At 35.9% G+C, this 13,495-nt stretch overlaps 1 protein-coding gene across 1 annotated transcript in view; it reads right to left on the minus strand.

Annotated features, from left to right (window-relative positions):
• The window catches only part of DIAPH3 (diaphanous related formin 3), a 203,987-nt gene that overhangs the window by 139,643 nt on the left and 50,849 nt on the right, over positions 1-13,495 (minus strand). Inside the window, exon 16 of the mRNA XM_054271625.1 lies at positions 13,054-13,168. Within this exon, the coding sequence (XP_054127600.1) occupies positions 13,054-13,168 (115 nt within the window). The remainder of the gene's footprint in view (positions 1-13,053; positions 13,169-13,495) is intronic.

Here is a 13,495-nt window from a genome sequence, read left to right on the forward strand (position 1 = left end):
TCACATCACACTCTAAAAGTGAATGTAACTTCGTATGTTACATATCTTTATGTTAAAGAGGGTATGTATTTCTGCAACAAAAATAGATATTTGATAATCTAATGTATCAACCTATGTTGGAATATCAGACAAATATACTGTAAATATAGTTTTAGGCTAATTCTAATTTGCAAGTTTTAAAGCCTCTGTCCAGAAAACTTCTTATTCCTCCAGCAATTCAGGCAAACAATATTTGTATAATGACAGCTACTTGAAGTCCTGCTCCTCAAAGTCTGTGCAAGAGTTTTATGAGACTGAAGATGATGTAGTCTCTTTTACAGAGTGTCGTGGTTTGACCGGAAATGGGACATCTGGGATATTTTGTTTTGCTGTGATTACCAATGGGTAATTGGAATTTAAGATGGGCACTTAGTTTGACCAGTGGGACATTTGGATCCGCCTCTTGAGACTACGAACTCAAGGGGTTAAAAGCAGGGCTCTTGGCCTTCGGAGCCCTCTTGGGATTTCCGGCGTGAAGAAGTCTCTCCCCCGGCCCAGTTTCTGGCTGGGCTGGGGGAGGGGAGAGCCACGTGGGCCATCTACGGTAGGCCCGGGTTCGGAGGAAGGGTGGCAGACCCTTGAGCGACCAGTTTATTCCCCCCCCCAGAGAATGCAGCCCGTGCTCGAACTGTATATCTTGAAACTTGATATCATGTGCCGGCAGGCAGCACGGCTGGGAGGAGAAAGGGGGGGGGCAGCGGGCAGTCCGGCCGCCTGGGAGACCTTTTAACCCTTTGGGGAATGAAGGCTTCACAGAACATTGCCTTTCCTGGGAAAGGGACAGGAGTGGAAGATGAAGGAAGAAAATTAGGCCAGTAAGGAGGGTCTGGCAAAGGGAGAAGAGAGATGTTGAAGGAATGGAGGAAGATGGAGTGGCAGTTTTTGCTGGACTCTTTTTTGTTGTATTTCCATGGACTGTTTCCTGGTGAGGCAGAGGCTGTATTGCAGGGGGAAGCGGAGGCTCGGCGTCAAGAGAGTTTGGTTTTGAGACCCCTCGGCCCCAGGGGGTATAGAAGACATGGGGGGGACAGAGGTCCCAGGATTGTGACTGTACTCTGCTTGGAACGAGACGAGGCATTCTTAAAAGGCCCTGAAGGCAGGCCCCTGCCCCATCCCATGCCAGGTGGTGAGAGCACCTCGGCATGGAAAGGAGATGTCACGAGGTAGCAAGATACCGGGCGGATTGCTGATTGTGACAAGAAGTCCGTGGCACAAGGAAGGACTCCGTCTATCCCTTATGAGCTGAAGATTTGATTTTTTTTTTCCAAAGGGTGGTGCCAGACCGAGTGTGGATAATTTTTTGGGAAATGTAAATGTGTTTGGGAATTTGGTGGGAGGAGGATAAGGAAGTGTTTCTGTGTAGTTCTCATTCTCCTTGTTTTTTTCCCTGTGTGTGTGTAGGTTAGTAATTGTGTGTGTAGTTTAGTAATTGTGTGTGTAGTTTAGTTAATAAACTTCTCTTTATGTTTAAGTTGGAGCCTGCTTTGCTTATTTCCTGGCCACATCTCACAGCAGATATCAGGTAAAAGGTATATTTATGGGGGCCTTGGCTTTGCCAGGCCTTAAACTATAACACAGAGATTCTGTATAATTAGTCTAGTATGCAGATTTGGTTATTGCACACGTCTTTTGTGAAGAAAAATATAGTTTATCATATGAGAGCAATAGTAGTATTTCTATACTATCTCTTCACACATCTTTGCACTAGCCACAAATTTGTAAATGCTGGAAAAAGACAAAAAGGGAAAAATGAATCTATTTTGCACCAGCTGGAGTCTTTTTCGTATTGTTTAGTTGGCATCTCTAAACGCTGGGCAATAGGATTTTATCCCTCTCTTCCTGTTACATTCAAGTATGCATAACAGTTGACTACCTAGTCACTAGACCTTACATATATTGAGGAATTAGTCTAATTTTAGATGCATAAAAATTAGTTAACAGTTCTACTAGTAACAACATACTCATTTTGTTTGACCTAAATAACATTATATGTAAATGTAGTTCCTGCAGCAGCATTATAATTTGATTAAATCTATATGACTTCCCTCCCCCTCAAAAGGTGGAATACAAACATTACCCTGAGTAAACAGAAAACTTCAGCTGGTGATCAAAGAATAAGCCTTAGTTAGCTTCAGAGCCTGGAATGGCATAAGTACCAAGAGCTATACTGACAATCCAAAACAAACAAAAATCCTACAAATTAACAACCTGTGTTATTATTTTTAAGAAAGTTAAGCATAATGCAATTTACATTTCATCTTAAAGGCAAGCATGAGCTCTAAGAGAATGAATTTTCTTGACAAATCAGAGGCACATTAGCTCCTTCACACAAGGAATGCTTTGTCCTTAATTTCTCCTATTCTTTTCATACTGACTTATTTTTGCCACTGCAGTTTCAGGAGGGCTTTAATATAGTTCCAAATATGTTTCCTACTTTGAGTTTCAGTCTATACTCCCAGGTTCTCAGCAACAGAAACCTGGAGATCAGAACTGTCTATTTCCAGTACATATGAGCATCCTGTTCTCAAAAACCCTATTTTTGTTGAAGTGCTTGAGATTCTTTTTGTTTATTATAAAGCATGCATCTGCACAGCTCAGCTTATGTCACCATTTGTTCCCACTTCATCACTACCTCTTCCTTATTCTGCTGAATAAGGAACAATCCCAGGTACATTCAGAGAGTCAACTGCTAGCAGTAAATGGATTTTATCTTCCCCTTTTTAAAGTTTGAACATGTCCATTTATCACTACTGCTTCTCTTCTATAGAGCATTAAAACAGCAGTTCACAGAACAGTAGTTCACAGAACAGTAGTTCACACTGCTAGATTAGTACTGAAAATAAACTTTCTCTTTTGGCTTTTTGAAGTTAAGGTGATCTAACCTGCTTTGGTTTTAGCTACATCTATCCAGGTTTGTTTCTTTTCATAGCAACATTACAGATTATTTTCACAGCAACATTACAGATGCCAAGATTTTTGCAGCAATGTGCAACCATTCCTTGAATCTAAGTTTCTCTTCCAGCATTCCAGCCACAGCTACCTTCCATGCTGTCAGCTTTGGTAGCAGCTGTTATTCAAACAATCTTGCTGAACACCGATTTCATTTTTTCATCCTCCCACTGCTTCCAACAGATGACCCAGTATTTCTCAAGACCTTACACTGATATGCCAGCCACAAAAACCATAATTCTGTTTCATATATATCAAGTCCATTGCAGCCAAATTTTAAGTGCCCCAAGACACTACACCACGCAGTCTAGGAACGGCAAAGATAAGCAGTCACCCTAAAGCAGGCTCCTTCTAGCTTCTTATCCTTGCCAGCAAAACATATGCATTTACAATTTTAGAAAAAGCCATTTCTATATCAAAGGACAAGTCAGATTGCACAGCAGGAAACATTTAGTCTTTACAACTGTTAAGCTGAGTAATGCAGCAGATGAAATTTCTAAGTGTCATTACTCAGTAACTGATGTTAGAGGTGAGTAAGGTTGAAGAACTATCTTGTGAGTTAAAAAAGTAGAGTTTCAGTAACTTGTAAGAATAGGAAGAGTGGAGCAGCAAAGCCATAAAACAGAAATATGAAGATGTTAAAATCGACAGGATATGTCGTCCATGCCCTCATTCTCTTAAATTTAAATGACACTGAATGCAACAAACTCATCCAGAAGAAGAATGTATCTGAAAACACAACTATTTCACTGTAAATATTCAACTATTGTGCCAGCCAACAACTACAGTGCAAACAGTGCAAACACATCCTGCCCTATTACAAAAGTTTTCAGAATGTGGAACTAGATTATATCCTATGTAAAAGAATATTTTGTTAAAGCTCTGATTTAACCCCAAAAAAATCCAATTATTTCAGATCAAATAAATTCTCTCAATTCTTACATAACCTTCAGAACCTGATTGCTTTTAATGGGAGGGGTACATCATGTACAGAACATTTACAAAAGTGCTTCATGGTGATGTTTATTTCATAAAAAATATTGAAAGAGCCCTGTTAAAATATCTGTCAGCAAATTATCGGGGCAAGATAGAGACTAGAAAAATCTATTTAGAATGAGAAAATTGTATGATAAATTTATGATGTTGAGATCATGCAGAGAACAGCAGCCCACAATGGAAGCCTCTTTCACAAAAATTCATATGAAGTACTCAACTTACTGTTTTTTTAATTAAGAACTCAATTTAATTAAGAAAATAAATTATGCATTAGATAAGGCCAGGCCGTATTTATACAAAGTTAGTAGATAATGAAGAGTATGTAATCCTAGTGGGTAAGAAAAGAAAATGTCTATAGCCATACATATGAATAGCTTAAAATATTGTTCCAGCTGAACCTGATCAAATGCAAACAGAACCAAAGACTGCCAAATATAATACTGCTCAAGTCTGCACGGCATGCCAGTACCCAAGTACTGTCTAACAGCTGCCTAATTGGACATCACTGCTCCATTAATGCATAATCTCCTTGATTTTTTTGTTGTTTTTCAAAATGAATTGTCCTTGAAATGAATTTCTTCTGAAACAAGCCATTCACTGAAAAACTAAATGATAGATTTTCTAAAGGACAAAAAACTAGTGCTCATGGAAATTTAAATGCTAATAATTTTCATCAACAGTGACTTTGAAGGTTTGCCAAATAAGGTTTGTTAAACTTTTCTTGCATGTAAATTATTTTTCTCAGTTCACAATGAAAAAAGGCTGCAATAAAAGCAGCAGTGTAATGAAGATTTTATTACACGCAAATATAAGTGCTACCTTTAGTCAGACGTAAATGTTTGCAACATTAGATCGGAAATTCATCAAAAGCATTTAGTGCATAAACATGTAGCAAAGCCAAATAGGAGGTAAAAACCCATGAAAATAGGTTTGTACCAGGCATAGAGTTTTATAACTCCTGTGTGATACAAATATTAGCAAATTAATTCATGCAGAATCCTCGCCAGTATAGTGACAATTATATTGACGTTCTTCAAGTGAGTATTTTGCATTAAATAAACAAAATTATTAGACTGAGCAGGGCACTGGGATGACTTTCCATAACTTGCATTTTAGGATCCAAGCTCATTTTTCTATTCTGTTGGTATTTATAGTTTTGGCTTTATGAAATTGAGTAGACCTTTTTTGATTTCTGGACACATGAAAATACTATCTACCTCCTCTAAGATCTTACTTGTTCACACTATGGAAATGTTTTCTAGTAGAAGTCAATAAAGGAATGCTTTTATTGCTTCTAAAACATGAAAACCTCAAAGGCTTTTCCTACCACAGTGTTGGGAAATGGGAGTGTAGTGCTTTTGTTACCCTGAATATACTGTCATATTTTCATCAAACATAAAGTGACTGCAGACCGATATTGTATTTTGTGTGGAAATCAACTATTAAAAAAAAAAGAATCAATTGTTTGAAAGCAAAAGCTAAAGGTGAACTAAAGGAACTACTCTGTCCAGGCACTTCACTGAGCAGAAAAGGCTAGCACTCAACTCAATCTGGTTTGAAGCTGACAGCAAATAATAGTCTGTGGGTAGAAGGTAAGAAATACTCATTTAATTACAGCACATACTACTACTCTGTCAAAAAGAAAAAGAAAAAGGTAAAATAAATTAAAATTAAGGTATGGTTAATACTGTGCTTAGGTAGATGCTTACAAATGCTGTAACAAGCTTTTCAATAATATATTTTCACTATCTGACAAAGTAGTTCCTAACTGAAAATACAAATCAAAGTACCTTATCTAATAAGAGGTTTTTTTAATCCTATTTACAATATATGCTGACACACCCTTTCCTACAGTCCTAGTAGAAGAATGATCTGTTGTTACTCATGATTTTGACATAGATTAGAACACTGATGACACAGACATTCAATAATTAATTAATTCAAGGGAGAATTCATCCTAAGAAATTGTCAAAGAAGGAGAATAAATTGGAAAACATGTCACAATTTTAGCTTCAAAAAAATCAATCTACAAAAAAAAAGTTATTGTTAGGCTATTTTAACCACTGCTATGCTAATGGTTTTTTTCAGGTTTTCTATTTTCTGTTTGCCACACATTCACAGAATTATCTGGATATCAAAGTCAGGTTTTAAGAGTTCATTCATATCCCACTTCTTTAAATGCATTTAACAGTCTGAACAACTGAATGTTTCTCCTATCCATGACAGGACAACAGAAAAAATAAATTGAGTTGGATTACTTTTCCCTCCATTGGATCTGTTCCACCATGACACTAATCAGTAACAAGCTTTTGTATTTTATCAGAGAGCAGGTGGGTGGGCATCTGCCAGCCAGCCAAGCTCAGTGCACCACAGAAGTACATTTACTCACTGATTCTTATGCATAACAAATATATGATTCTCTACATAACAAATATGATTTGCTACAAATTTTAAAAAGGAAAAGAGCAGATATCATTCTATTTGCTAAGAATATGAACAATTAATATAGTTTATTTATATAATATTATTAATATGTCATAAGCAACACTAAATATACCATTCAGTGTCTCAATGTGAAGATGACACACTCGAGTTGCAAGATACCACTGACATTTCAATGCGTTAGTTGCTGTTCCTTGCAAATGCTTGTAACTTACTCCTGCCTTCTTCAGAAATAACCTGGCTTTCCTTATTTCATTTTATATGCACAAATCTTTCTGAATAATTGTGCTTTCAGGATAGTTAGTATAATACTGAAAGGCAGCCAAACAAATGCATAGCAGGCTTTAATTACTTCTACTTGTACAGTTACATTAAAAGGCAACTCGGGTTACTCAGTGCTGTATTATAGCAGAAGTTACTAAACTGTATTGTTGGCAGTCTTACAGGTTTGTAATAATAAGATTCTACAAGAAGTACAGTTTGAAACTATCTCTGATAAATCCTCTGGAGGAGGAAGAAAATACCAGGTTATTGGGCTCCACCTAATCTTTCAGATGGATGACAGCATGTTCTCTTGCTTATGCAAGGTAAGCTGTGGTGTGTTAAACATGGCACTAAACTGATTTATATTGCTAATTTGACCTTCTTGGTAGCATTTACTCTCTTTTCTGATTTAAAAAAATTGAGACTTAATTGGCACTATAGCACCTTAGGTCTTGATTTTTCTTACAGAGTATACAGGGGGAAAAAAAATTATAACTATATTGACCTTTTCAAGTCAAGTGCCAACAGAGATAGTGCTCCCACAGAAGTGCTTTATTTCTGAATAATCAAGTCTGGCAGGAGCTCTGGTGTGATGGGATCAGACACTGCCATTTCCAATAAGATTAGGATGAAAATCTGTCCCAGTTGATAAAAAAAAAAATGAGAGAGATCATGCAATCTTTCTCTCTCGAGTTTCCAAGATTAATTCCCTTTGATATTCACAAAAGAAAGAAGAGAACATTTCTAATTTTTTCATGCCATCTCCCATTAGCTGCAGTTATCTGCATATTGCTAAAAATAATGAAGAATTTACAAGTGATTTCTTGTATGTTTGATGTGCAATTTCTAATCTTCATTTGGACTTTACCACTTTAAACATAAGAGTCTTTGGATCAAGCTAAATCAACTTATTGGTAGGATATTTATAAATACAATCCATTAATTATAAAGCCCATATTTCATGAAACTACTGGCTTTCTTATATTTTGCATACATGAGATTTCCAGCTTGTCATTTTGGACTGAAATGCTTCAAGATTTCTTTTTTGGTTAGAGGTTGCCTTCTTGTGTACTCTACTCAACCTCCTAAGTCTTGGAACCACCTTGGCAAACCACTTCAACGGCCCAAAGGATTCCTGTAAGGAATTTGCAGTTGGTTCTCTCTTGTTATCCTGAACATGTATCTCACATTATGCCTAACTACTACATCTCACTACCTTAATTACACTTACTCACTGACTTCAGCAACTTACTGCTATAATCTTCTCCACACCAGAACTCTTCAAAGTAACTACACAAACACAGTGTTTGCATTTTAAATTTACCTTATTGTAAAGGTAAGTATTCTAAGTCTTAAACATAGTAGTTTGAAGCCACTCCAAGCAAGGTGGCAGTCCTATCAATGATTTAAAAACAAGAACTTCAATAAGACAGGTTCATAGAAAAGACATTATGCCAGCCTTACCACTTCTTATAATCCATTCTCCTCACTCAGCAAAAGAGAAAGTTCCCTCTTACAAATGTAACCCTTCCTATTTCTTTTGGACCATTTTTCCCTGAATTTTTCTAATGTTCTTTGAACCTACTGAACTTTTGAAGTTGCCTCCAAGGGGTACCACCAATTCCTTAGCTAGCTTAATCTACAAAAAATTAAATACATATTTCAAAATTAGCTGAAGGCTAATTAGGCTAATTAGCAAAGGCTTCCTTTGCAAGAAATTCAAGATTCACAATGAATATATGAAAAGGATCCTGTTTATATTTATCTAGATACACTAAATGAGTTTTCCCATTATCTTCACACTTTTACATTTTTAATGCTAACTTTTTTCTTGCAATACTATCTTGAACTTCCCTATCAAGACACATGCAGTTTTTTACCCCACAGCTTTAGCTGCTGGCAATTTTTCTGTATTACAACATAAAGTTTACTCAATCTTGTATATAGTTAAACATCTCACTTTATAATGACAAAATATCCAGCTTCGCTAATCTTAACATTTTCTCATCATATACATGATGTGATCCAAGAGCTAATATTACAATAAATTATTATAGAAGGAATTTCCATTCCCAAGGCTTTGCACAGGAGATTTCTTTTACCCCACAAGATTTCCATGATTCTAGAGCACATGCTATCTTTTATGGAAAATATCACTCCCCTGCCTGTACATCTAGTAATTCCAGCAAAGTTAGCAGCATGTTAGCTTTACAGACCAGTGATTATTCTTCCATCAGGCTTCCAGTGTATTACAAAGCAGCTGACATTCAATAATGAGCATTTGTGTTTGTTCATCTTATCTCTTAGGATTAAATAACATAAAAGCACATATAAGCTCCAGCTCTGCTATTCAATATTTCACATATCAATTGACTTTAAGTCACACATTTAATTCAATGTTCTCCAAAAATCATAGTAAGAGATTCCTTTAAAATCATTGTTGCCAGAAAGGGTTTACACAGAATTTCTTCATTGGTCTGAGATCATGAGGATAACCCTGGCGGCTAATTCTTAGTCTCTTGATTTTTCATTTCTTTCTCTTTCATGTCTCTTCCAACCACTCTTCATACTAATCCTTCTTTTTCCCATTAAAATGTATCACATAACCAAAGACCACCCATGCAAACCATTCGCATTCATCACTTTATTTTCAGAACTTGTCAATTATTTTTCTTTCCTCCCAGCCAGAGAATAGTCATGGAACTATCAGAGGTACACAAAACCAACTCTACTCAGGTAACCTACTCACAACCAAAACCAATGACCAAAACAAACCCACAACAAGGGTAACCACAATGATAATCCAGTGACATTTCACAGGTAATAGATTCACTGTATCAGTCAGGGATATCACCACAACAAGCACAGGAACAATGACCTCAAGTACACACTCAAGCACTGACACACATGGAGCCCTCTCACTCAGGCTTTTATGACAAAGGAGTTGGTTTGCCATTATGCCCTTGACTAAATTCTAAATCAATGAAAAAAAATTGCATTTCACCTTCAGTAAGTTGCTACGAGAATACCATCAACAACTGGTGCTTTGATACTTCTCAGTGTATCAAACAATATAACAATATTCCTTCAATAACAATAAAACCTTCTCAAGGTTTTATTGTTATAAAACATGTTGCTTTCACAAAATTATTTAACTTTCAAAAAGTGACAAAACCATCTGTATAAAACACAAAAGAAAATACCCTATATCATCCATAGTCTGTATGGACTTTCCACAACCACCATCAGCAAGCAGCACAGTGAAAACATTTCCTCCAGTAAAGTACCAAGACTGCTGTCACCAACAAGTCAAAGAAGTGGTTATTTCCCTCTACTCCCCTTCTCAGGGAGACACTTCCCCACTCTCAGAGAGAAGTATCTAGAGTATTTTGTATGGGTTTCTCCACTTGAAAAAAAGTATAGGTACTTTGGAATGAGTAGAGCAGAAAATTATCAATATGATTTTAGGGCTGAAACAAAAAGATGCAGATAGAAAAGTTGAAAAAGTCATCGGTCTTGAGAAGGATAATAAAGAACAAGGGAAAACTTACTGATGACAAAAAAAAATAACCTGACAGAAGGCTGGAAATAAGAGGGAACCAGAATTCTTGGAGGTGCACAACAGCAAGAGGAAATAGGCACAAGTTACAACAAAAGACATCCCAAAAGAGAGTATGAAAAAAAATTCACCACAATGACAAACATGGGAACAGGCTATCCATCCCTACATCTCCATCTGGAGAAATACCTCAAACTCAGTTGGAGAAAGTCCTGAACAAGATAAACTAGACTGGTTCCTTTACGAAAAGTTGTTAGACTTTCAGATGACCTTCAGGGGTTTCTTCTGTGGTTCATGTCTCCAAAATATCCCTGGATATACTCAACAAAAGTTCCCTAGAGTCTGAAGCTAGGCCCTCCTTACTTCTTTATTCTTGCAACAGTATTTCTTTCATAGCTCCATAACATCTTCAGTTTTTCAATTGCTTCAATGCCCCTTCAGAATCAACATATTTTATAACTCCTGTACAAACATCTGCTGAATCTTCAAATCTATTCTATACTGTTCTGTATTCTTTTTTCTAGTGAAAATTCTTCAGTGGATTATTTACATAGACATAAGACTTCCTTTTCTAGATCAATGCTGATATACTTTTGGCATATTAGCTGGCAAAATGCACCAACTGAATATTTGAGTACCTCAATTTGATTTTACTTAATGATAATAAAGTTCACTTGAAGCATCATTGAACATTCTGATCCCCACTTCCTCTACCAGATACTTCTTCTTATGCAAAGATTTTAATGAAAAGAGTGCATAAGCAGACCCTTCAGCAGAATGGAAACCAGCTCATTCTCTGCATGCCATCATTTGGCTACAGAATCATTTTCAATTTCTCTTCTTTCTGGTTATAGACACAAAGCTTTAGAAATAGTTAAGGACTGTTCCCAATTTGAGAGTAGTGAATAGCTTGCTGATTCTACTTTAAAGATCCTGTTGTTAAATCTCCTCAAGATTGTGAAGAAGACTGTATGTCTCTAATTTCTTTGGTAAGTTTTGTTGTAATCAGTAAATTAAGTATAAGCTACAAAGAAGTATGCCCTCTCTCCGTGGTCATGAGAACAAAAGCAGTTGCTTTTCTGTCCTCTGTCCTGGAATTCATGCAGTCAACAAGGGACCTTGAGATCTGGTCCTGCCTACTAACACACTTAAGCTTTCACTTAAAGTGCTGTAAACCACTCACTTGAACAAAGATTAAATTTAGTTCCATGTTGCCCTTTAAATACCTACTTGCTGCTCTAAATAAAATCTTTAGTGTCTTCACTTCATTTGAAAAATTAAGACGATGGCACACTTATATCACCCATGTGGGATGAGAGAGATTTCAAAACTTAAAACTAAAATTATTAGGCAGTAAGCCTCACTTGTAAAAAAGAAATAAATTTGCCACTGGGGACTACAGCCTTTAAATTGCCGCACACACACACATTTGGTATAAAAGTGTACTTCACTGACTTTCCAACTGTAGATCCAGTAACTCTCTTCTATTGGGTTTTGTCAAAACAATGTATTCAGTCCATTCTGTTAAATATTCAGGGATGTTAATCTTGTTAACTCTAATGTTCTTGCTGTCTGTGGAGACTCACGATCCTCTTCTGAGGCATTAAAATGTTTGGCCTGAACATCATCTTGTCTCTCAAATTTTACTGTTTAATTACACATAGGAAATTATTTCCTCCAGTGGCTTTTAAAACTTCCAACCTATTAATTCAAGGAATATTCTTGGGAATTCTCCTAACATTCTAAAGGTACCATAATTAGCTTCTAGACTTATTTTAATAGATTCAAGCAAATATGTCTATGGTGAGGTTTTCTTGCCTTTTTATCTTTGTGCAACATTCTTAATATTATTAGGTATCAGCAGCAACAAGCTATAATACTTAAATCAGAAACACTGCTAAGGCATAAAAATCATTCTTTGACAAGAGTGGAATAAAGTTCTTGGTTATGGTAAAAAAAATATTAGATTATACACACTAAAGCATACCCCTAAAAAAGGAAAAATTTGAGAATGCCATGTCATTTAATTAATAAAAATATCAAAATAGAATTTTTAAAACAAAATAAAAATACAATAGCCCCTGTTTAATTTGCAAAGAAATCACAAGCCTTTGACTGCTCTAAAATACTACATCTCTGATTCCAAAAAAAGAGGTAGAAAAAAATGTGTCAGGAAGTAACGGGCATTTTATATATGAGACAGAATAACCTAAACTACTACTAAAACAACTTACTGCCACAGAAAGGAGAAAAGTTTTAAAGTCAGGAATACTTTCAAATCTTCTGTTGCTTCACAATGCCTTAAAAGCTAAAGAAGCTAGGCAAATATCAAAGGAGATCTATGTTCCTACAGGTTTATCAGGAAGTTAAAAAAAAAAAAATCACTGAAAGACTATCGTCTGTCACGGATCCAACACACATCAATTATCATATCAATTCTGAGGGTAAACACATCACCTCCTGGGCTCCGGATTAGATTTCAGTAATTAATGAAGGTATTCTGATAAAATATTATCATTTTTTTAATGTGATAAATAAAATCTGTATTACCCAGAAGAACTTCTTGGGGTTTTTTTCTGTGAGGGTTTCCTACAGGTCACACAATTATTGTCATGCTTACGTAAAATAGTTCAATATTACTGCTTTAAGCGTTCTAGGATTTTCTGACATTTTTCTTCATACATCCCACTTAGAAATAAGAACATTAATATCATACTCTGAAGGGTTTTTCATATATTTATTTAAGTCCTAAGAATGTTAAAGGTATCTCCAAAAGCTGAAAATTAAATCCATCAGCTACTTACCCCTTTTTTGACAACAAAATGTAAGTTCCAATTTGCAAAGCATGTCAGCATTCTCATACTTGTGTTCTTCTGCCTTAACCCAAAAACAGGATTCTGTCATCTCCTGAGGTCTGATCTACAAGCAAGAGACAAAATAAAATTTTATTCATTATTTTAATACTATGCAGAAACTGTGCTCTGTAAAGTCTAAAGCACATTGAACTTTTAAGAGCTCTGTAAAACATGTTAATTTTTAGTACACAATTCATCTTCAGAGCTGTTAATATATTTCTCATTAAAAATAATAATATTTAAAATAAGTGAGTTTGGAAAAAAAACTGATTCTAACATGCAGACCACACACTCTGTTATCCAAGATCTACAAGGAGCAAATTAGCTTTGGTCTAGAGGTAAAATTTGGGCAAACTTCAAATAATCTCTGAAGACAATTGGTTTAGCTAGA

Source organism: Melozone crissalis, unplaced genomic scaffold, assembly GCF_028551555.1.
Source record: "Melozone crissalis strain CALT ecotype California unplaced genomic scaffold, PUWL_Pcris_2 ptg000013l_1, whole genome shotgun sequence".
Taxonomy (NCBI): domain Eukaryota; kingdom Metazoa; phylum Chordata; class Aves; order Passeriformes; family Passerellidae; genus Melozone; species Melozone crissalis.